This window comes from Pteropus medius, unplaced genomic scaffold (assembly GCF_902729225.1).
Source record: "Pteropus medius unplaced genomic scaffold, Ma_sr-lr_union100, whole genome shotgun sequence".
Classification (NCBI taxonomy): Eukaryota; Metazoa; Chordata; class Mammalia; order Chiroptera; family Pteropodidae; genus Pteropus; species Pteropus medius.
Genome location: NW_024351073.1, coordinates 2,288,282 through 2,309,960, shown reverse-complemented (window position 1 = coordinate 2,309,960; position 21,679 = coordinate 2,288,282). Strand labels below are relative to the sequence as shown.

Genomic DNA, 21,679 nt, shown 5'->3' with positions numbered 1-21,679 from the left:
TGCTTCCTTGGCATCAAGGAACAGGACTATTTTTAAAAAAATGGAATGCTGTTCAAACATTTATTTTATATAGTTACAGAGATTAGACTTCATTTACACTAAAGCATATACATATTCTTTTCACAACTAATTGAAAGTTCTCTTAGATTCTATAATATGGACTCCTGAAAGTGAGTTTGAATGATGTTATTTCTAGCATGTTAAAAGAAATTTATTTAAATTTTATTAACCAAACCTAGAGTAACTCACTAATAATTTATGCCAATTAGATGTGCGAATTGGGTAGAATCTTTAATGTTTCATGTTGGACAATTTCCCTTCCCTTCAGAAAATGTGTGGCTTTAGTCATAGATGGTTTTAGTGGGAGTGGTGGTAAAAGAGAAATATATTATATTTGCCAAGAATTAAAGGCTTTCACTGTATATACTTATGCCAGCCTTCCTTCCCCTCAGCCAGATTCCATGCATTGTGTTTCCATGATATTTAAGGCCCCCCGTGGAGAAAGTAGAGGCAAGAAGTAAGAAAAAAGTGTAGTTTAAAAAAAAAAAAAAAAAAGTTAATTTTATTACCTTCTGATGCTAGATTAAAACACAGGGTGGTTAGTCAAAGCTGAAGATTCAGCTTTCTACAATACCCTCTCCCCACCCCCAGTTCTCCAAAGGAGACAGTCCCCAGCTGGGTCCAGCGGAAGCCAGACCTACAACCTTCCAGGGTTTGGCTGAGGATCCCTGCTAGTGGACAGGGGCTATACTGTAGAGCTCAGTTTGAGTCCCATGTCCAAACTTGGAAGAATCATCAGTATTCTGCAGTTGTATACCCCAAGGCCTCAACAGAGGCACCTAGCCAAAAAGCTTCACTTCGTCTGAATAAATTAACAGTTATAGGGTCCAGCTGTATTTTCAGGCTGACTTGTTAAATATTGGCTGTAAATATTCTTCAGGGCATATTAGACTACAGAACTCTGTGATGTGATCTAGTCACAGGCACTGCCTGCAAGCTCTCTACCTTTCTGCAAGGAAAAGCACCAACCAGCTCCACTTGAAGGTACAGGAAAAGAGCTATGTGGAAAGAGAGAAGCACCCAAGAGACGTGAGTGCTTGATGGCATAAATGCAAACAGAGACCTGGAACACGCTGGCTTCTCACACCCAAGTGGATTTCGACCATTCAGCAGTTGGGTAACTTTTACCTCCATACTCCAGATATGATTAAAAGGATTTACTATGAAAGAACCACATTTATGTCCCTTTGCAGGAAAACAGCAGAGAAAAACAAAAACAAAAACAAGGTCCGGGTGATTACTCTGCAGGAGGCGGAGAAAGCCAAGATCTCTGATCAAATTTTACAAAATGAGGACGAGAGCTCCCTTCGACTCTCTCCCAAGACAGAGTCTATTTGGCGCTTGTAACAGTGCCAAGAGGCAGAAACACAAAGAGAATCCCCAGCAGGACAGCAAAGATATTGTGGGGGTTTCTGAAGACTGTATCACGGAGGCAGAAAAGAACTGAAGGATGTGGGTGAAGAGTAACAAGGTCAGCCCTCAGCCAGGTGGCCTTCTCCACTGTCCTGCCATAGAGTGGCTCTATGGCTCACATGACACCGTTAAGGGCACAGTTATGAATGACAGCACAGCATATCCTAGGTATCCGATGAAATCCCACCTCTTCCCTTATCTCTGCTCTTTTCAACTTCAGGTTTCTAGTTCCTATCTTCTAACTCAATTAAGACACTCGGTTAGCCAAAACATGAGCAAGGAGCTACTAAGGCTTGAGTATGTGGAGATGATCAGGATACATGTCTGTCCCACACCCACCATATGCCTAGGACCAGAGCTGGGCTCAGACCTAGAACTTCCATTCCATGACTTACACTTGCTTCAGACTTAACATATCCCTCTTGGGGTATATATCCCTCCCAAGAGGGTTATCCATTTAATAGGAGATAGGGCTTTGATCTAGCAATGGCACCTTACAAGAAAGACATACATGCTGCTACTTTTCCTATAGAGACGATAGATAAGTCTCTCTCATCTCAACCTTGTTTCTCCAAAGAAGCTGGTCTGAGCTTCAGAATCCCTATAATTGTCTTTAGTAGGCCATTATCCATTGTTTTAGGTAAGTGCAATAAATATATATATTTTTAATGCCTACAATACCTGGTATTCCTAGGTGGTCTCCCATCCAAGTACTAACCAGGCCCGACCCTGCTTAGCTTCCGAGATCAGACAAGATTGGGCACATTCAGGATGTCATGGCCATAGATGGTAAGTGCAATATTGAAAACGAACTTCTTCCGACACGCCAACTCACGGAGCCAAATTTCAATTACAAGTCAAGAGTACCAAATGGGGGTGAGGCGTACAGAAGTAAAAGTGGAAGAAAGGCTCCCTAGGATGCTCAAATCATATTCCCCTGAAACTTTTATGGATATGAAGTGCCTTCCTCCTATGCATTATGGTCTTATGAATGAAGGTTAACAGAGCCAAAGCTAACTCAGTCTCTAGGGACTTACCTAGACCTGCAAGGGATCCCACAGGGGCAGAGGCACTTGTTTTGAAGAGATCCAGAGGGTTTGTTGGTGGGGTTGCAGATTGTCCTGTAGGTGACGGCTGGCCTGGGGGTTCTGAGTCGGGAGGAGCAAAGATGTCCGACGTAAGTAGGTCATTTGCTGGAGACTGGCAGGGCAGAGAGGGAGATAAAAGCTACTCAGTAACAGAGAAATACAGCTTTATTCTGTCTCCTGCTCTGTTGTTCCTCAAATTTGGAATCACCAAAAAAAAACCAACAACAACAAAAAAAACCTGTTTCTATTACTGATAAACTACTACAAAAAACCAACCAACCAACCAACCAACCAAACAAAGGATCTCTGAAATGCAAGGAATATTGGGTCTTAGTGACTGATGTAATATAGGGCTCTCAAAAGTGAAATCTATTTTACTTATATACGCATTTGTATCTGTCTGGTCTCCTTATCAGATGGAAGCTTGAGACTGGAAAAGAAAGGACAACCATAAATAAGTAGCTTACTTTTTTTTTTTCTTAATTCTAGTGGATTTGAATCAGTCTGCATAAAGATGATACAATAGTCTAATCATTAGGGCAGCCTACCTATTCCAATGAGATTTAAAAAAATGCTTGCAGAAACCACATTTTAAATTGCTTTTGAATGAAGTGATAATAGTAAATAAGTGTGTGTTTTTTTTTAAGACAATGCATTATCCAGTCAGCTTTGAATAGAGGAGACAACTCAAGAATTTTATACCACCACCTTGGATATTAATGCAATATGACAGGTATGTGTAGGGAGTGTGTTCGTGTGGGGAAAATACAAAAGGAATCACAAGAACCCTTGCCCTCCCATCCCCAGAATGTGACCTTCAAACTTACCAGAGGTACAGAAGCATAGCAGCATTAAAAATGAAAAAAAACTTGTGTTTAGTTAATAATAAATGACAGGACATGCAAACGGAAAGCAGGGAGCGACAAACATTGCTGAGTGAGAAGCTTTAAAAGGGTGGCAATCAGAAGAAGGTATTCCTGGAGAATAATGTACCTTATCCCACCTTCTATGTTACAGCCACACAGGAAACTACAATAGCAGCAGGAAAGAGAGCTTGCATCATACCACCCTTTGATACCGAACATGCATTCTGCCAACGGACATGTGGAGAAGACAATTCACCTTAGCAGTCCTTCTGCCTCTTCCTGGTTTGGTACTTTGTGGAGGTGGGATAATGGCTATGGAGTCATGTGGTGAGGACTGGACAGAGCTTTCCAAGTCCTGTTTTACGCCATTCGGTACGGATAGTCCTTTGGGAGGGCTTCCGACAAAAGGGTTCGGGGAAGATTTGATATGGAAGCCGTTCTGTTCTCTTTCAGATACCCCATTCTGAGTTCTCACTGCTGGCTGTGTTTGCGGACTTGAAAGGGGCCACGGGTCTGCCTGAGCTTCCTGTTTGCCAGTCCGATTAGAGATTTGGTCAAATTGCTGACCAAAGTAATCAACATCCCCATTCAGGGGCCCATTACTCAGTGGAGTGGACAAGCCACTCAAATTCTCTTTCTTCTGGTCTGGAGATTTGCGAGAATCAAATGAAGAGGGTGTCGATTGGTCTTGCTGTGCAAAAGGATCATCACGAAAAGGATCAGGATTAGGGGTGGGAAAGAAATTGAGATTGGCAGAAAAGGCATTTTCTGGCAAGAAAGATGCCTGAGGCTTTGGTCGAGGAAGAGAGGAGGAGGTGATGCCGTTTGTTAAGAATGAATTTTCTCTTAAAGAATTCTGATTGGTGTTGATTTCAGAGTTTAGATCCACTAACAGGATATCTTTGCTTTCCTAACACATTTGGAAAGAAAAAAAAAGAAAGTGTTAGTCCATGTTGTGACTACAAATGAGAAAGCTACATAAAATGACCAGGATTATCAAAATCTCCATTAGATTTTTATCTTGACAAACTGGTTGACCATTATCTCCTCCTGTTACCTCCACGGGTGCATTTACTAATTGTAGAGTAGGACCTCCGGCCTATCCCCCACCCCATGACCTTTTAGTTAAGTCTCAACTTCACTGGCCCCTCATTAAGTAAAAACTTACTGTTGTTTACTTTATTCATGTCTCTGCTCACCCTTACCGACTGGTTGAGTTCATGATCATCATTGTTTCAATACATGCCCTTGAAAGTCTTAAAGGGAATTGGCTGTGAGTCACTTCAAGTGATTATCTAAGTATCCTGAGCTTGAAAGTAAGAAATGACCTCAGAAGCCCAACCCAGCTTCCTACCTGATGCACACTTCCTTCTATTGTACCCCCAGAGTCACATAACATCATATTTCTAAATTAGCAAATTTATTGGCTAATACATTCATATTTTATAGTTCTGGCTATAATGAAGTTTAAGGTCAAATATATTTCCCTATAACTGGACTTTCCTTTAGGGGGACACAAAGATTTCCCCCACACATCGCAGCCTGTCAGGTATGCCTTTTTAAATATTTAAGAATCTTTTTGAAGGTGCTAGCCAAGTTGGATCTCTCATCCTCATCATCCTATTCTCTCCTCTGGACACATTCTTTTGTCTATGTCTTTCTAAGAAAGTGATACTCAAAATAGTGATATAACCTAACATAGCATATTACATCAACCTTTTGTATTTGTGCATTTTTAAATAATATAGCTTAGAGTTGCCTATGTTGTGATAGTGTTTCTCACCTATTTAGTGGATGAATTCAACTAATCTTTAATTTATTTTACGTATCATCTAATCTAATCTTTAATTTATGTACGAGGTGGAGATGTGGATTTAAGAGTTAATTTGAAAGACATATCAAATGCATAACTCTACAAATGCTATCCTCTATCATTTTCTGGTATGTTAATTATTTATATTCTCATCTGTTAGATAAGACATCCTTTTCAGCATAAAAGCAGCAAATTTGATCAATCTGACATGTCTTTATTCAGGTGAATGGCATAACTAATTAGGAGTCACCCTGGGATAGAGCTGTCTCACTGACAGATCTTCCTCCTGACTGACTTTGATCCGTTATTTAACTATGGTAGCCACAGAAGAATATAAATAATAAAAACTACCTAGCTGAAATGAAAATTGGAATTCTAGTATTACCCTGAACAGATTACTAAATATTTTGATCACTTAGACAAAAACAACCTTAAGGGAATATAAAATTCTCAAATGTAAAAAGGGAGCCGAAAAAAACAAATTTTTAGAAAGTTTAAGTCCCAAATCAGACCTAATTGCTATTCTATCTTTTGGTTTCCTTTACTGTTAGGTAGAAAACACAATTTTTAAAAACCAGCTTTTCTCTTAATAATCAGAAGAACTTGTCAGAAGAAAGAGCTTATAATTAAAAAAAAATTTTTTTGAAATCAAAGAAATGGATTGGAAGATCTATTCATGTAGGGATCTTAAACAATCAAAAGGTAGGACAAAATGTATTACAAAAGCTTGTGATTTCAATATTTATTTATTTATGACGAGCCACCTCTGGTTAGGACAGTTGGGTATTCACATCTGGCAGAGTTCTCCTTTTCAAATACTTCAGAAGAAGTTCTTAGGACACCAAACAGGAGCCACAATGTTAGACTTCTGAATAGTCATCCTATAAGTAAAATGTATAAGGGTCTCCTCAGGTTAGGTTTGATTAAGAGTCTAGTTCATAGTCTACAACTGAAAGATTCAAGACTCCTCATCCACCCCCTGGGTCAGAGCTTCATGAATTCTTTGTTGGACCGTCAATACTGCATCTGCTCAGCCATCATTGGAGGACCTGAGAGACAAGCACTGGAAACACGAAAGTGAAATACAGTCCCTGCTCTTAAGGAGCTCCAGTAAGAGGGGCATGAAGACAACCAAAGGTGTTTGTACAGAGATAAGGTTTTAAATAGCCTAGCTCTTGTCCTGGTAGCTAATCGCACCTAACCATTCCAGCCTGCCAAATCCTGGACTTCTCTACCCAAAGCTTTTGATGGCTTCCATCTACTCCCTATATTAAAATAAACTTCATTAGCCAGACTTTCAAAATGACCCACAATAGGACCCAGTTTATTTTTAGCTTAACTATTCTCTATTTTCTGATACACCTCAAAGACCCTACTCAAGCTCAGATTCTTTACAAAGCCTTTTCCCATTGATCCTTCTATTTCAGCTATACCTGTGACCACCCAAGGCATCTTATGTATACATGACACTGTGCTTTGTGTCTTGATCTCATCTCTGCACCAGATTTAACTTCCTTGATGGGGAAACAGACGTTATGTTTTTATAATAACTGTGCTTTTGAATGGTCAAAATTTTAAAGTTAGAGCATATCTTTTCTTCTTTTCTACTCTCTCTCTCTTTTTTTTTTTTTTTTTTGAGATCGGTATGGAAAAATGCTGTTCAAGTGGTTTTGAATAAAAATTACATTCAAAATAATGTTGCTTAGTTTGCATCATGAGCTTGATTTGAAATGCATAAAAGTATTCTGTATAAATGTCAGGAGAGAGGCAGATGTGGCAGGGAACAACAAACAAAGTCTAGGTAATTTAGATTTCTTCCTCTCGTCACCTCTTTCATTGCAATTGTTGTAACATTTGAACATTTTTAAACATGCTTGTTTTGTCAAGTAGAAATAGATCTATTTTCTGACCTACAGATATGAGTTGATAAGTAAGAATATGTTGGTAAAGTCTGACAGCACATAATCAGTGCTGTCAGCATTTTCTTACTTATCAAATACCATCTACTTTGATAGTATTTATTCCTTTAATTTATTGTTAATTTAACTAAAATTTGCAATTTATTTTTATAAACAAAAGTTCTTAGAATGCATGAAGTCTAATATCAATGAGACTCAGGATTACTCATGTTGTTGTTTTTTGTTTCCTGTTTTAGAACTTTCTAAAAGCCAACAGAAGCAGATTAAGCAGTCAGTATTTCCTTCTCATTCCCACTGGAACTCTACTTCATAGCTTGAGTGCTTTTATCTCTTTCAATATCCTTGTTTGTCAGTTATACTTAGAAAGTATATCATTCAGATATCAATTTTCTTTGGGAAGGGGGTATTAATGGAGGAGGGCGCGAAGTTGCTTAGGAATCAAAAGGACCTCAGAGCTAGGATGGACCCTTCAGAATTATCTAATCCAGTATTTCAAAAAGTTTATCCTTAGAACGGCACCAAATGAAGTGTAGTATGAAGGGTTGCATAGACAAGTGAGTTAGGACATTAAAAAAGAACATTAAGCGGGCTTCTCTATTGTGGGCTTTTTGGGGCCTCTAAAATTCTGTTATGCATTGTGAATCTCACAGGGTTGGGGGCTGAGATGTGTGTGGGCAGTCCCTGTTCCTCCCCATCTTACTGGGCCTGGGCATTTGATGTAAAATTTCATAGGCCTGGCATTTTCTGCAATACTCTGGGGTCAGTAAGACTTACCTGGTCCTTGATCTGCTGCGGCTTTAATTACTATGATCACCTTGGTCATGTAGGATTGCTTGATAATTCCCTGATATAAGAGACTCCTAGACAGTCTCCTCATTATTCTAGACTGATGACCTTTCTGTGGAGTTATTGCCTTCTCGTCTTTTATGTTCAAGTTCAGAAACTCGTTTACTTGGAGGCATTATCTGAACTTCAAAACTAGATAAATATCCTATAATTAACATTCACTAAGAGGCTTTATGATTAGTTTTAATGTTGGTCTGTATGCTGGATAGTAAACTCTATGTTGCCATTGACACTGTGCAGCTCACTCACTGCTGTGCAGGGTAAATAGCGGGTACTCAAGCAACTGGTAAAAAAATAATAGAAGTTGTAAGAAGCCATTCAAAAGTGCATGGGTAATTTCACTTAAGGCCTGATTTGGAAGGTGTGAGACTTGGACTTAAGTGTTGAATCTGAACTTCTTTCTCGGGTAAATGAGGTTTTTTCTGAATCACCATTTCCTTATCTGTAAAGACAAATATTGCTCTATTCTCACAGAGTAGTTACAAATCAATAAATATTAAGAAGACTTTATACATTACAATATCTTGTAAAAAATGAGAACCTTTTTTTTTTTTTTAACAAGGACAAGCTTTGGTTAAACATAACTGAGCCTCTTACTTAAGCCTTACTTCACACCAAGCTTATGCTAAATCACAATAGAAAGAATAGACAATGGGACGTGGTTCCATAGTGTAGCGGTTAGGATGTCCGCTTTATATGCAGAAGGTTCTGGGTTCGTGCCCCAGTGCGGCCATGGTCCATGGTCTACAGCCATGCCACCCTGAATAAGCCTGATGTCTGATCTCGGAAGCTAAAGCAGGGTTGGGACTGGTTAGTACATGGATGGGAGACCACCTAGGAAGACCAGGTGCTGTAGGCATTAAAAAAAAAAAAAAAAAAAGAATAGAAAATGAATGGAAAGGCCAGGAGTCTTTACAATTAATTAATCTAACACAATTCCTTTAGTAGGCTTATGCCAAGAATTATAATTTGGCTCCTCTTTCTGATCCTAAATAATACCAAGAAAGACTACATTTCCTGACCTATTGCTCAGATTTAACCTCTAAGCAATATTAATATGTCTGAATTAGTGCTGACGGGTTCCCATGGTGATGCAAATTTGTTCTTATGATGTAAATTTGTCTAGTAGTCATTTACACTTTATGCAGAACAATCAGCCCTCACCTTCTAAGTTTCAGTGAGAAGCTCAAGATTTCTGGTTAAAGTGCCAATCTGTGTTATAGATGTCATTTCCATTACATTGCAAATTTAAAAACAGACACTTACTGTTGGACTATTTAGGTCAGGAGGTGTAGACATGGCCCCAAACAAATCCATCTGGTCAACAGCCTTAAAAAAGTATTTGGATTAGATTCAGATGTGTCTACTAAAAAAGATTATTTTGTATATTGTCGTAATCGTTTCCTAAAAATAGTTGTCACAATTGGATTTTCATTGAACTAATACAGATTTGATATTAGGCTATTTAGGTCAGGAGGTGTAGACAGGTACCCAAACAAATTCATCTGGTCCACACTCTTTAAAAAGCTTTCAGATTAGATTCAGATGTGCTTACTAAAAAGATTACTTTGTATATTGACATAAATATTATACTAATGTTTAGGGAAATAGTTTTTACAATTGGATTTTCATACTGATTTGGTATTTATTTGCAACATCTATAGGAAGTAGAACCTGTGTTCAGGTAAGTAAAAATCATAAAAAACCATATACATACCAATTTCAGTTTGTTAGCTCGGTCATCAAGAGTCATTAGGGGCTCATTTCCATTCTGAAAAGATGGCAAATATTTAAGGGTTTAGTTGGTGAGTTTTCTGTACAGAATTAAATTTCCTAGTGTTTTGGTTGCTAAGCAGTTATGATTTGGGCACTGATCATTAAGCTGTGTGTCTCCTATGACCAGAGGGGTCATGAATTCAGAGTAATAAGCTGTGAGAGGAGCATGCTGGGCAGGTAACAAACAAGAGCTCATGCACCTCGCACACATAATTCACAAGAAGAGAAGATCCAATTTTACCTCTATTGCATTGTTCGCTTCTTCCATCTGAAAAGAAAGACATAAATTCAATGATCTTTAATTATAGTTAAAAGCAGTTAAATAAAGAACAAATATACCTATGGGTTCACAGGCATAAGCAAGAGAGACACTTGCACATTATTTCTGCCCTACATTTCCTTCCCCTTTACATATTAATACTGGATTTGAATAGAGTTACTGGACTTAAACTGGGTAGTCCTGTACAGTCCTTGGAACCGATGTGAAGCTTATAGGGAGAAAATATAGGAGTCAAGGACTGAAAATGGGAAGTGTCTAATGATAATGTCCACCCATTGCAGACCATATGTTTACATAATATGTAAACTTGTCCTGAATACTGTCTTAAGTTTCATAGAAATTGTATTAGATAGTACTTGCCTTTTTTTTTTCTTCTTCCTTTTTCTTTAGGTTATAAATAACTTGAAAAAGGTCTTTAAGATCAATGACTAATGGCTCAGCCTGAAGCAAGAGAAAGCATCTTTTATCAGTATTTAATCTTATTATTTTCTTCCCTTTGTCCTCTCCACCCTCATCAATTCTGATTAGTACTATTTTCTTCCTTTCTCTTAAACTTATTTAGTACCTTCCCCTGGATTATGAGGAATCATCTCCCTCCCCATCACCACCCCTAGATACATAAAAAACAGCAGAGTTAATAAGTACTTAGACTACAAGAAGCACCATGATAATTTTCTGAGTCCATAATTCATTATTGTTCTAAAATCAGCATTAAACTTATAAGAGAGCCCATTCTAACAATCTTTGTGCCACACGCTCCATGGGAATCAATTATATTTTTAAAAGATTCCTTAGACCAATAAAAATAGTCACCCTTTGAATCTCTGTTTAGTCTTCCTCCTACTTCCAATTATTTTTAGAAAGCTCTCTGGTTGAGTGACAGACACTCCTATGCTCCACTGAGCACAGGTTCCCCTACAGGTATACCTCAAGGCTTATAGATTACCTGTTGCCCAGTTTTTATGGCAAAAAACTGATGCTGGCCTTCTGCTCCACACACATAACCAAATGCTCGGTTGTCTGTCACATCGCGGGCAATGAAAGAAATCTTATTTACTGGATGTTCGTGCTCTATTACCTGAAAAAAAAAAACAAAAAACATAAAAATGATTTACTGGGAAAACTAGAATCTATTTGTAGTCTAGCACAACTAAGCATCAGATACTTAGGCGTAGATGAAATGCTGAAATATTTGGAAGAAAAAAATTTTCACCTCTGGTTGAAGGCTAGAGCTACATTTATCCTTGCTAGGAAAGGATCTAAAAGGAACAAAGAGGAGAAAAAAATTATTTCTTGAAATACTAATATTCGATTCTCTTCATCCCAAAGATGTGATGCCACATCGCAAGGAAAGACTGAAGATTAGGAGATCAAGAATTTCCAAAGTGAAGATGGGACATATAATCCCTAAGCCATTCAAGTAGGCCTACTTTCCCAACTCAAAGACATACTCACATGAACAGCATCACCAAGCTAGAGGAGTATTCACAGGGATCCTCTGATAATGGCTCAGAGTGGCCAGAGAACAATTACCTAAATATTATTGGAACAATTACCCCCAGTACGTTCTGGAGGTTATTAAATGCTGTCATCAAGTATTCCTCAACCTCACATAGATAGCCATGTCATTATCCAGGAGTTACACGTGGCAGGTGATTAGTGGTGTCTTCCTCTCTATTCCCTGCCCCACTTTCTCTTGGTCCTTTCAAGTAAATAATAGGATTCAACTTTTCATGGATATGTGTAGGTGATCAGAATGTGTCTTGGCTTTTGTTTCCAAATGCCTAAGGCCACCAAAGTTTATATTGGGCATCTTAGAAGTGTTGGAGATGAGAGAATGCTTGTGAGGGAAACCTGCCACCATTCGTAGATGGGTTTGGGAAAATAAGACTTGAGAGATGAGGGAGAATAGAAATAGCAGTGCATGAGGACCAGCATGGTGAGTGAGCATGTACCAGGGTTTCAGGGCATGAAGTTTGGCTAGTGGACTTTGCATGTCAGATAATAGGTATCTCTAGGAAGGGATGAATAGTAACTGGAGATCTCCCTACAGTCCCTTGATACAATAGAGTATTTTACAGCAATGAAAATGAAAATGCAAAACATTTTAAGTAGAAGGATTGTATGTTATGGAGAATAGAAGAAAAAAATCCCGGAAGACTCGAAGTATGATAGCTTTTTGATAAGGCTCAAAAACAAACAAGCAAGACTGTTCAATGTATATGATAGAAAAACAAGAGCAATCACAAAAAAATGAGCAAAGGTACATCTGTGGAGTGAGGAGGAAGGGAAAAGAGAGAGGAAAAAAAAGGAAGATGTGTTACAGGCCAATAAGTTCACAAGTGATCAGTATATTAAAATGAGACCTATGTGTAGACCAATGATAGTATCACAAACCAGAGGTTAAGATTAATCTAGTTCTGTGTACCTGTGGTCCAAAAAACTATCCAAGTGATATTTTTATAGACCTGAGGTTCACATCTATTAGAGGAAAGAAATTTCAAACTAAAGTATATTGACTCCTTACCTCCTACGCTATGTTTTCTGCCTTTTACTTCTGGAGAAGTAAAACATGCTATTTTTTTTCCTGACAGAATTTTGAAAAGGAAAAAGGGGAGCTGAAATTTAAGTCATTAATCGTTTGTCAGACTCGGGTGATCAAAAAAGTGTCAATAAAAGAAAATTCTCACCCCAGTTTTCTCATCAATTATTTTTATCCCAGAAAGGGAAATGTTGACCCAGATCCTTTGTTTGTGTTGTCCCTGAGACCGACCAGCTGCCGCCATTCCCTGAGGGTGAGAAAACAAGAAAGACCTCGTTAAAAGGACCCTATGATGCTTCTGATACTAAAATTTTAAAAGACAGCTAGTTTTGTTCAGCTTGGTTTACCATCTGTGAAAGGATGAGGCACTTTTCAGAAGAGACGGCAGGATGGACTAGAAGACACTGAGTCAGAACATCACTCGTTAGCTCTGAGAACTTGGACAAGCCATTCTACTTCTCTTGGCCTCCAAGTGGCTATTGGTAAAGCTAAGAAGACTGGACTAGAGAATTTTAAAAGCTGTTCCTTCTAGACTGTGTCTTATGTAACAAGCATTATGTATTTAATTAGTTTCACATAGCAACAGTACTAGAATTCAAAAATTCAAAAAGCAAAGGGCTAACCCTAAAGACCACCAGGTTCCACATAGGATCCTGACTTTAACCTGAACGTTTCCAGGTTTAAAATTTGATCTTCCTAAGGTAAAGGCATTTAAATCCCTGCTATACTCAATTAAATTAGGTCTCTAGACCAGCATTCAAAATATGCAAACAAACTCATGGCTTCACCTAAAATGAGGCACCACTAGATTAATTAAAAGTTTTTCTTTCAAATAATTGAAATATATGTAGATACAAACTTCTAATATAATACCAACTGTCGGACATTTGTTTAAGACAGAGACAAAGGATGTTTTCCCCTTTTACCTTTAGTTTCATCATGGAGTCTTGGCTCATTTTATCCCCTCTTGCATCTGGCACGTCATCAATGCCAATTAGTTTGGCCTTGTATTTTACACCATCTCCCTTAAATCTGGCCAAAAGATACTCATCTGTCTTTTCTGAGCCTGTGAAAAGAAAAAAAATATAGGATGAAGTTTACAAATGTATTTAAATATCAGCCCCACGTATAACCAAATTGCCCCAGAATCTCTAAGTCAGAGTAGTATAAATCTTGATTATACTGCAGCTGATTAAATATGGAATCTTCTATCCTTATTCTTATTTCCTTTGAGTAAAATCATGCTCTGTAATACTGTGTATGATATTAGGGTGGAGAGAAAATAAACTTTTAAAGGTACAAAACTGACTGAATTATGGGAAAGTTATAGAAATATGTGAGGTGAGATTTGGGGATAGTCAACATAGTTTTTAAAAAAATGTTTTTTACAAGAATATAAGGAGGATAATACTTTTGTCTTTTAATGAAAAAAATAAGGCACCATACAATTTAACTAATATTTTGAACTGTCAATAAGGCAGAAAGAAATTATGAGTAAGTTTCTTTGAAAATCATTAAGATAATTATCCCATCTTTATAACCTCTTTGGCTTCTCTGAAAAGGCCTGTGCAGTCTCGTTCCCATATCTAAGGTGTAGAAGTGAAAGGCAAGCGAGTCACAGGATATTCTTAAATTATTAATGATTAAGAACTTGCATTTTTCTTGTGATACTGCAGGTCAAGAAGAGGGTCTAATAAAATAAAGATCTTGATTTTTAAAAAACAGCTCCTTCAGTAAAGCAAAGTGGTAAATAGGTCACTGAAAGATAACCGTATAATAATCGATAGTTGCATTTATCAACTGAACAAGATGCTATGAAAACTTCCCAGCAGGACCTGAGTTGGTGCAATCACAGGATTCAGAGACATGTCTCATTATATAAGGAGTAAACCAACATCCTCCGCCAAAGTCCAACTTTCCTGTTTAGGAGAACTTGAGAGACTAGACTAAGGTTGAAGCAAGGCCAAGGCCAGCTCTTACTTTACTCTGAACTTCATATTTCTTCAAAGGTAACCACCACTAGCCCCCATCATTGGCCTCAAGAGGATTTCTCCATACCTTTCCTTTTTTCTTTCTTCGATGGTGCTTTTGGTGCAGCCTGTTGGTCAGGCTGACCATTAGCCGTACTTGTTTCCACTTCGTTAGACATGGCAAGAAGGCAGACAGCAAACGCCAGTGCCAGCAGACACTCAGTGATACCAGGCAATCCCCGATGGAGAAATCTCAAATGAACATAACCTACTACAGACACCTGTAGGCAGAGTTCAGAGGCGTAATTAGATCATAACACAGCAAACCCAGACTTTATGACATAATGAGTCTACAGCTAGCGATTCATGAGTGTAGTTCTTCAAACTCATTTTGTTCTTTCTCCTCTACTGGACTGAACTCTGAAAGCAGGAGAGTGGGTAGGGCTGTTTCCTTTGTAGTTTCCAAGATGGAAAGAGAATATTTACCAGATTTTTTTCTTTAGTCAATTGGTATCTGGTAACATTTGACAATTATTTAGCTAAGTAGTCTGTGTTGGATCTTTGGCATAAAAATCTAGTATTAAAGATGGGGATCAAAATGTATCACACATAGAACAATAAGGTTTCATAGCAAAATAAAAACAAATTGAATGCCGGGGCTGAGAAAATTGAAACTGACACATGAAACTGGGCATTCATTATACATTCTGGTTCTTCCAAAAATCCCTTAACTATAAAGGTAGTGCCAAGAATAAAGTTATGAATTTTATCTTATTCATATTAACAAATATATTTTTTAAAATGTTAAGAATCTGCACATGATCTTCAGGGCTATCTAAGCACTATACTTTAAAAGATGTCTATTTTTGAGATTAACACAACGTGGGGAAAGAATGAATCTGTGAGGTGTCTATTGTACAATTCATTGAGTGTAAACACTTTTATGCTATTATTTAGCCTTACTATCCTCAAAACAGTTGTGGTACATGCTCTATTAAGCTCTTCCATGTATCACAGTAGGTAAAACAGAAAAACGCAGAGTCACTGTAAGCACACAGAAGTGAACTAATGTTTTAAAAGGTTCTTTCACCTCTCAGGAGGCAAAGTTTCTACCCAGCTCTTGACAGAGCTAGAAAAAGTTTTACTTTCTACATGGACTGAAGACTAGAGGCAAAAAGAAAATCCATTCATAGTTTTGGAATCCTTTTAAGACCACTCATGGGCTGGCATACTTCTCCCACCCCAAAAAGCCCTCTTATTTCTGTGTCTATAGCACCAATTTATTTGACCTTTTTAATTCAAGGACCAAGTCCACCACACGGGAGTGTGTGCTAATTGTTAAATACTTAAAGGATGAAAAGTAAGTCTCAAGTTTTTGCTCAGTGAGTTTAAACTGTACTTACTTACTTCACAAATGTCAACATGTTTTCCTGAAGGTCAGTATTTAACCTCTCCCTCCATAAGTCTTTAAATAGTCTTAATAGTCTTTAAATACACATATATAAATATATAAATATATGTATAATTAATGTTATCTGAATTATTTCATTTGGAGAGATATTAGTTAATTTTGCTTAAGGCACCTGACTAGTAAGTAGCCAGACAGGTTTCTTTACAGGTGAATGACTTACATAGCAGAGGACTCAAAGCTCTATTTACTCAAGAGTTCTTTGGGAGCCAAGCACTCTTAGCCTTTTACTTGTATTAACTCTAAAAAATTTACAGTAACCTTATGAGTGTTATGATACAGTATTATGTCACTTTTCCAGAGGGAAAGCCAAGGGACAGAGGTTTTAAGCTACAGAGCTGCAAAGTGGTAGAACCTGGGTCTCCAAGCTATCTGGCCCCAAGCTCAAGTTCCTCAAATGTCATACTGATGGGATCTCATCTGAGAAACCTCATACTAGCTACAGAGGTGCAGTATAGTTGCCCCCAAAAGATATGTCCAGTTCTAACCCCTGAACCTTTGAATGTGGCCCTATTTGGGAAAAGGATATTTGCTGTTGTAATTAAGGATCTTGAGTTAGGATCATCCTGGACCTAAATCTCATAACAGATGTCCTTGTAAAAGAAAGGTGAGGGATATTTGAGACATAGAGACACATAGAGGAGGTGGTATGAAGACAGGTGAGATTGGATTGATGTATCTAAAAATCAGGAATGCCAAGGACTGCCAATATCCACCAGGAGCTAGGAAAAAGGCACAGAATGGGTTCTCCCTTAGGGCCTCCAGAATGAAAAACCCTGCTGACATCTTGATTTTGGGCTTTGGCCTCTAGGACTGTGAGAGAATAAATATCTGTGGTTTTAAGCCACAGATATTTGTTATGGCAGCCCCAAGAAACAAATACCACACCTCTGTTTTTTGTGCCTTGTTTGGTCCCAGTGGTTCTCAAGATATGTTTCCTGGTGACATAATAAATCTCCTAGTCATATCCACACTCTTCCAATTTCTGGAAGTCAATAATCATTTTTTTTTTAATTTCAGAGAATTTATTCCAACTCAATAGGATATCATCCAACATCAGGAGGTGAGACTAAGTCTTAGACCGAGACTATGATTTGAAGAGATACACTGACATTCATCTTTCTGAATCCTCACTTTCTCCCCAGTGGGCCATTTCCTTTTTAAGTTGCTTAAATCTCATCTTAAAAATAAGGAAAACACTTCTTGTGACCTTGAGATCTTTTGTTCGTCATCTCATGACCTTTTCCTGATTAAACATCTAAAATAGATGGTCTCCTACCTTGTGCCTTTTCATATTCCCTCTTCCTCGAAGGACTGTTTATCTCAACTCTAGTTTCAGAAAATAATGGGTCTCTTGACCAAATCCAATTACTTTGCTTTCTTCATTTCTTTTAGAGCACTTTTTGTTTTTTGACTTTTTACCTTTTCGAATTTTCCAAATTCCCTTATTCCTCATATCCTGCCTATCTCAGCTCCTTCTTTATCCCTGAAGACAGTAGATAAGACTTCTCCCTAAAGCTTTCCTCTCTTCTTCTCCAGTTCTGGTTGAAAAGTAACCTGAGTATAAGAGTTTATTGACCTTCTTTGAAGCCAAATATTGTACTTTTCTGCAGGATATTATTCAGAAATTATAAGAAGCAATTTCACTCATTTTAGAGGCAAATTTTATTCTAAAGTGAGAATATTTTAAAGGAATTTGAGACATGCCATGAAGCACTTTAAGGGGCTTGAAAGAGGGAGTGGCAGTGTGTGGTTTAGTAATAAAAATGATGTAAGACATAACGTCAGAACTCAAGACCAGATATCACATCCAGTGTTGGCAGGCTGGGTCAAGATGGAAGTGAGTGGTGCTACTTTGGTTTTATAGCAAAAGCTTCTCTTTCCACAGCATTTGAATTGTTTTACAAGTATCTGGTACCCTTTGACTATATGCTTTCACTGTTTGGGTATGAGTAGTTACAAAGGGCAAAGAAGAAATAAAATAGGAAGAAAAAGGTTTTTGGTCTAAATTCCCTGAAGAAAAGGTACGTGTATGTTGGGTTGCAGTAACTAACGGTCGGTCTCCATTGTAGGCCATACAATTTAAAATGCATCTATGCTCCTTTAACTCCCTGCCTTTTAAGTGTGGAATGTAGATAGAAGAAGTGTGACTTCTTTCCAAAGATGACAGTATGGAGAAACCTACAAACACTACCTCAACCAGGTGATCAAGGTTAAAAGTCAATGCCAATAAGTCGTGTTAATAGTAGGGTCCATTGACAGTTTGTGAAGAGAATGGTGCTTTACCTCTGTGGTCTTCCTTTCAAAACACATAACGTCTGCCTAACCATGAGAAAAACATCAGAAAAACCCAAATTGAAGGACAGTCTATAAAATCTCTGACCAGTACTACTCAAAACTGTCAAAGTCACTAAAAACAAGGAAAGTCTGAAAAACTGTCACAGCCCTGAGGAGCCTAAGGGTCATGAAAACTAAATGAGATGTGTTCTCTTGGAAGAGATGCTGGAACAACAAAGAGGACCTTAAATGAAAACTAAAGATCTGAATAAAGTATGGACTTTAGTTAATATGAATATATCAATATTGGTTCATTAGTTGTGACAAGTGTACCATACTAATGTAAGATGTTAATGGTGAGGGAAATTGAGTGTGTGGAATATATGAGAATTCTGTTCTATCTTCACAATTTTTCTGTAAATCTAAAAATACTCTAATATGAAAAGTTTATATAAAAAAAATAAAATGTATCTATGCTTTCTAAAATGATTGGAAAGTAAACTTTGCCCATAGGGCCTAAGACTCAAAGATAAACACCTTTATAAAGAAATGTTAAAGGCTTCTTAACGTTTAGTTACACATACACCAGAGTGATAAACATTCACCTTTCTCCCAAGGTTTAAAGAACAAATCCCCCATTTCAGACTTCCCAAATGCCCAAGTTACCATTGACAAGTGGTAATTAGACTTGCTTCTAGACTTAGGTCCCTCTGTAGAGAATAATCAAATTAAGTCCAACATTTAAAATCCAAATGTGTAATCCTTCCACCAATGTTACAGAATTGTCAATAGACTCGTGAAACCTTCACAGGTTGTATAATGAATTGGATTTTTGAAAAGGATTTGGGCTTGGAAAAGGGATCTGAGGGCTAAAAGATGCCCTCATTTTTCCTTTGGTTACTTTCTCAAACCGAGGCATTGCTATAAAGTTGTCTAGATTTTATTAGGCTATGCGGTTTGTTTTAAAGCTCTTGTAAGGTAAAAGATCTTTTATAAGGGGGAATAGTGGGTATAAGACAACTAGGAAGTATAGAGTCTTCTCATTCATTGGGTTTAGTCCCAGGGACTCTTCTAAGGAGCACAAAATTAATCAGGAAACACACAAAACGAGTGTTATCATAAGGTAGGGATTACAAATTAGAGCTCAAAAACTATACAAAGGATTACATGAACAGCTCCCCAGCTAAAGCTCGCTGGTTCTAGTTCTTAGGGATGGGCTATTTTCTTCATTAGAAGCTTGAAAGAGAAATAAGAAGATGCATCTGGAAACAGATGAAGATCTAAAATTATTGTATATTCTTGACTCCTTAAGGCCTAATGTAGAAAAGAAAGTTGTAAATGAAACTTTGCTAAGTCAATAAAATTTGCTTTCATTTGAGTGAAGATATCTAACCTGGATTTTAGACTTAATACAAACCTCCCTGAGAAAATGTGGGGACTTCCCCTTTCCATGGCACAAGAATCTTATGACTAGGAGAGATTTTGGAGCTTGCAACATCTTTTCTGAGAAGGCTCTGAGGAATGTATACCAGAAAATTGAGTGAGTCATCTTTGGATGACTATGTTCTTTACACTAAAAAAACAAACAAACGAACAAACAAAAAAACACCTGCTGTAGTTTGTTTATCCCTTAAAGTGATTCATATAAGACAACTCATATTTAAATCCCTGGAATGCTCAGCATAGGGACAAATTTGTGTAGGGACAAACTTGGCTGGTGCCTTCTTATTCTTGCTTATCTTTTTCATCAGTAGCAATGTATCGGTATCAGCAATGATGCTAATTAATAATTCCAGAGTTTAAAGCCATATCATGACGCAAGTTTGCAACCTCCCTCCCAGTCTACCTTCTAACCCTGATTATACAGAGCAGAGAGGAAATTGCCTGGTCAGTCTCAAAATGCTGGTTAAAGGAATAACTTGAGTTAAGGACTTATTTAATGGTAGCTTATTTAATGGTAGCTTCCAAAAATGGCAGAGAATCTGTTTTTAATGGTAAGGGGAATGAGACAAACACCTAACCTACCAAGCACTTAAAACATTTATCTTGATAGTTCTATGATATAGAATGTGTCTATATTTTATAAATAATAAAATGGACTCGGTAACAAGATTAATCACTAATAAGTCACTGGGCTCAAAACTGAACATGATCTGTGTTCCCTTTTCTACTATATATGCTGTTACTTTTTTTTTATTCCACAGATTTTAACCTGTATTTTACAAGCTGCTTTCAAAGTCATAATCCTATTGACTTTAACATATCAGTTAACTTTTCAGAAAGAGCCACATAAAATAGACACAAGAAAGGGAGTTAAGGAGAGTCAAGAAGCAAGCAACACAAGCATCTTTAACTAGAGTGACCAGTACTGGTCATAGAATGTGTCCCCTTGTCCTTTGGAACTTTATGCCCATCTCAGCTGAAATACTGAATTAAGACATGTGAAATATTAACCTCTAAGGCAGATCTCAGGGTCCAAGAGGGCAGCAAACAGCCTTCGCCATGATCTTCAAAGCAGACTTTTGAGAATAAGAAAAGTTACCAGAAAGGGTGCAGTGAGGTTAGGCTGTTTCTGATACTTGATGGAAAGCCTTTCTCCCTTAATCACTTGGATTTCTATGCTTATAGGAAGGCTTACTCTACTCTGCAAAGGCCAAGTTGAGCAGACAGTAAGATTTTTAGGGCCTGTTTAATTGGGGGAAATGAGACTGGTTAATGCACACTGAAAAGGAATCTAGAAGATTCTCTTGTAAATGCTGACACTGCTGTAAGGGGCCTCAATAACAAAACATGTCTGAGTCAAGGAGGCATACACAAGTTAGGCATTTAGAGAGAGCATGTATCTCATGACTTTTAATCCTCAGAAAGGACACTACAGGACTTAGAGTGCATATAAAGCCTTGAACCAAAAAACTTTTCCCTGTCTTTAGAACCAGAGTTAAGAGTTCCCCACACAGTTAATATTGGGTAGAGGTGAGATAGCACAGCAGCTAGGAGTTCAGGCTTGGGAAATCTTACACACTCTCACCATTTTTTAGGTCTGTGGCTGAGGCAACTTATCTAATATTTATTTCTTCATCTGTAAAATGAGAATGTAGTTTGCAGAGTTATGAGAACTCAGTAAGTACTTATATAGAGACCTCAGTGCATAGTATATAGAAAGTACTCAGCAAATGGTCATTGTGATTAAATCAAAGCTAGGCTTCATGGACACAATTTGTTGAGTAGCCTTATGCTGCATCCAACATTGCTTTTCCATAGCAAGTGTTTAAACAGTTTTAGAACAACTGACCAATAAATAAAGAGCTAATAAGTAGAAACATGGAGGGATATAGTTCTTTAATCAGTAAGGCCTAGGTAA

At 37.7% G+C, this 21,679-nt stretch overlaps 1 protein-coding gene and 1 pseudogene across 3 annotated transcripts in view; both read right to left on the bottom strand.

The window, feature by feature from the left end:
- The window catches only part of DAB2 (DAB adaptor protein 2), a 49,137-nt gene that overhangs the window by 6,761 nt on the left and 20,697 nt on the right, over positions 1-21,679 (bottom strand). For 2 of the 3 annotated variants that reach the window (XM_039842604.1, XM_039842605.1), the window contains exons 2-11: positions 14,662-14,854; positions 13,530-13,669; positions 12,752-12,850; positions 11,008-11,139; positions 10,422-10,502; positions 10,023-10,049; positions 9,723-9,776; positions 9,272-9,334; positions 3,684-4,337; positions 2,511-2,673 (exon numbers count right to left, since the gene is read on the bottom strand). In XM_039842604.1, the coding sequence (XP_039698538.1) occupies positions 2,511-2,673; positions 3,684-4,337; positions 9,272-9,334; positions 9,723-9,776; positions 10,023-10,049; positions 10,422-10,502; positions 11,008-11,139; positions 12,752-12,850; positions 13,530-13,669; positions 14,662-14,752 (1,504 nt within the window). In that variant the 5' untranslated portion in view covers positions 14,753-14,854. The remainder of the gene's footprint in view (positions 1-2,510; positions 2,674-3,683; positions 4,338-9,271; positions 9,335-9,722; positions 9,777-10,022; positions 10,050-10,421; positions 10,503-11,007; positions 11,140-12,751; positions 12,851-13,529; positions 13,670-14,661; positions 14,855-21,679) is intronic. The other variant, XM_039842606.1, reaches the window with a different exon arrangement.
- Positions 2,143-2,261, bottom strand: LOC120586426 (uncharacterized; annotated as a pseudogene).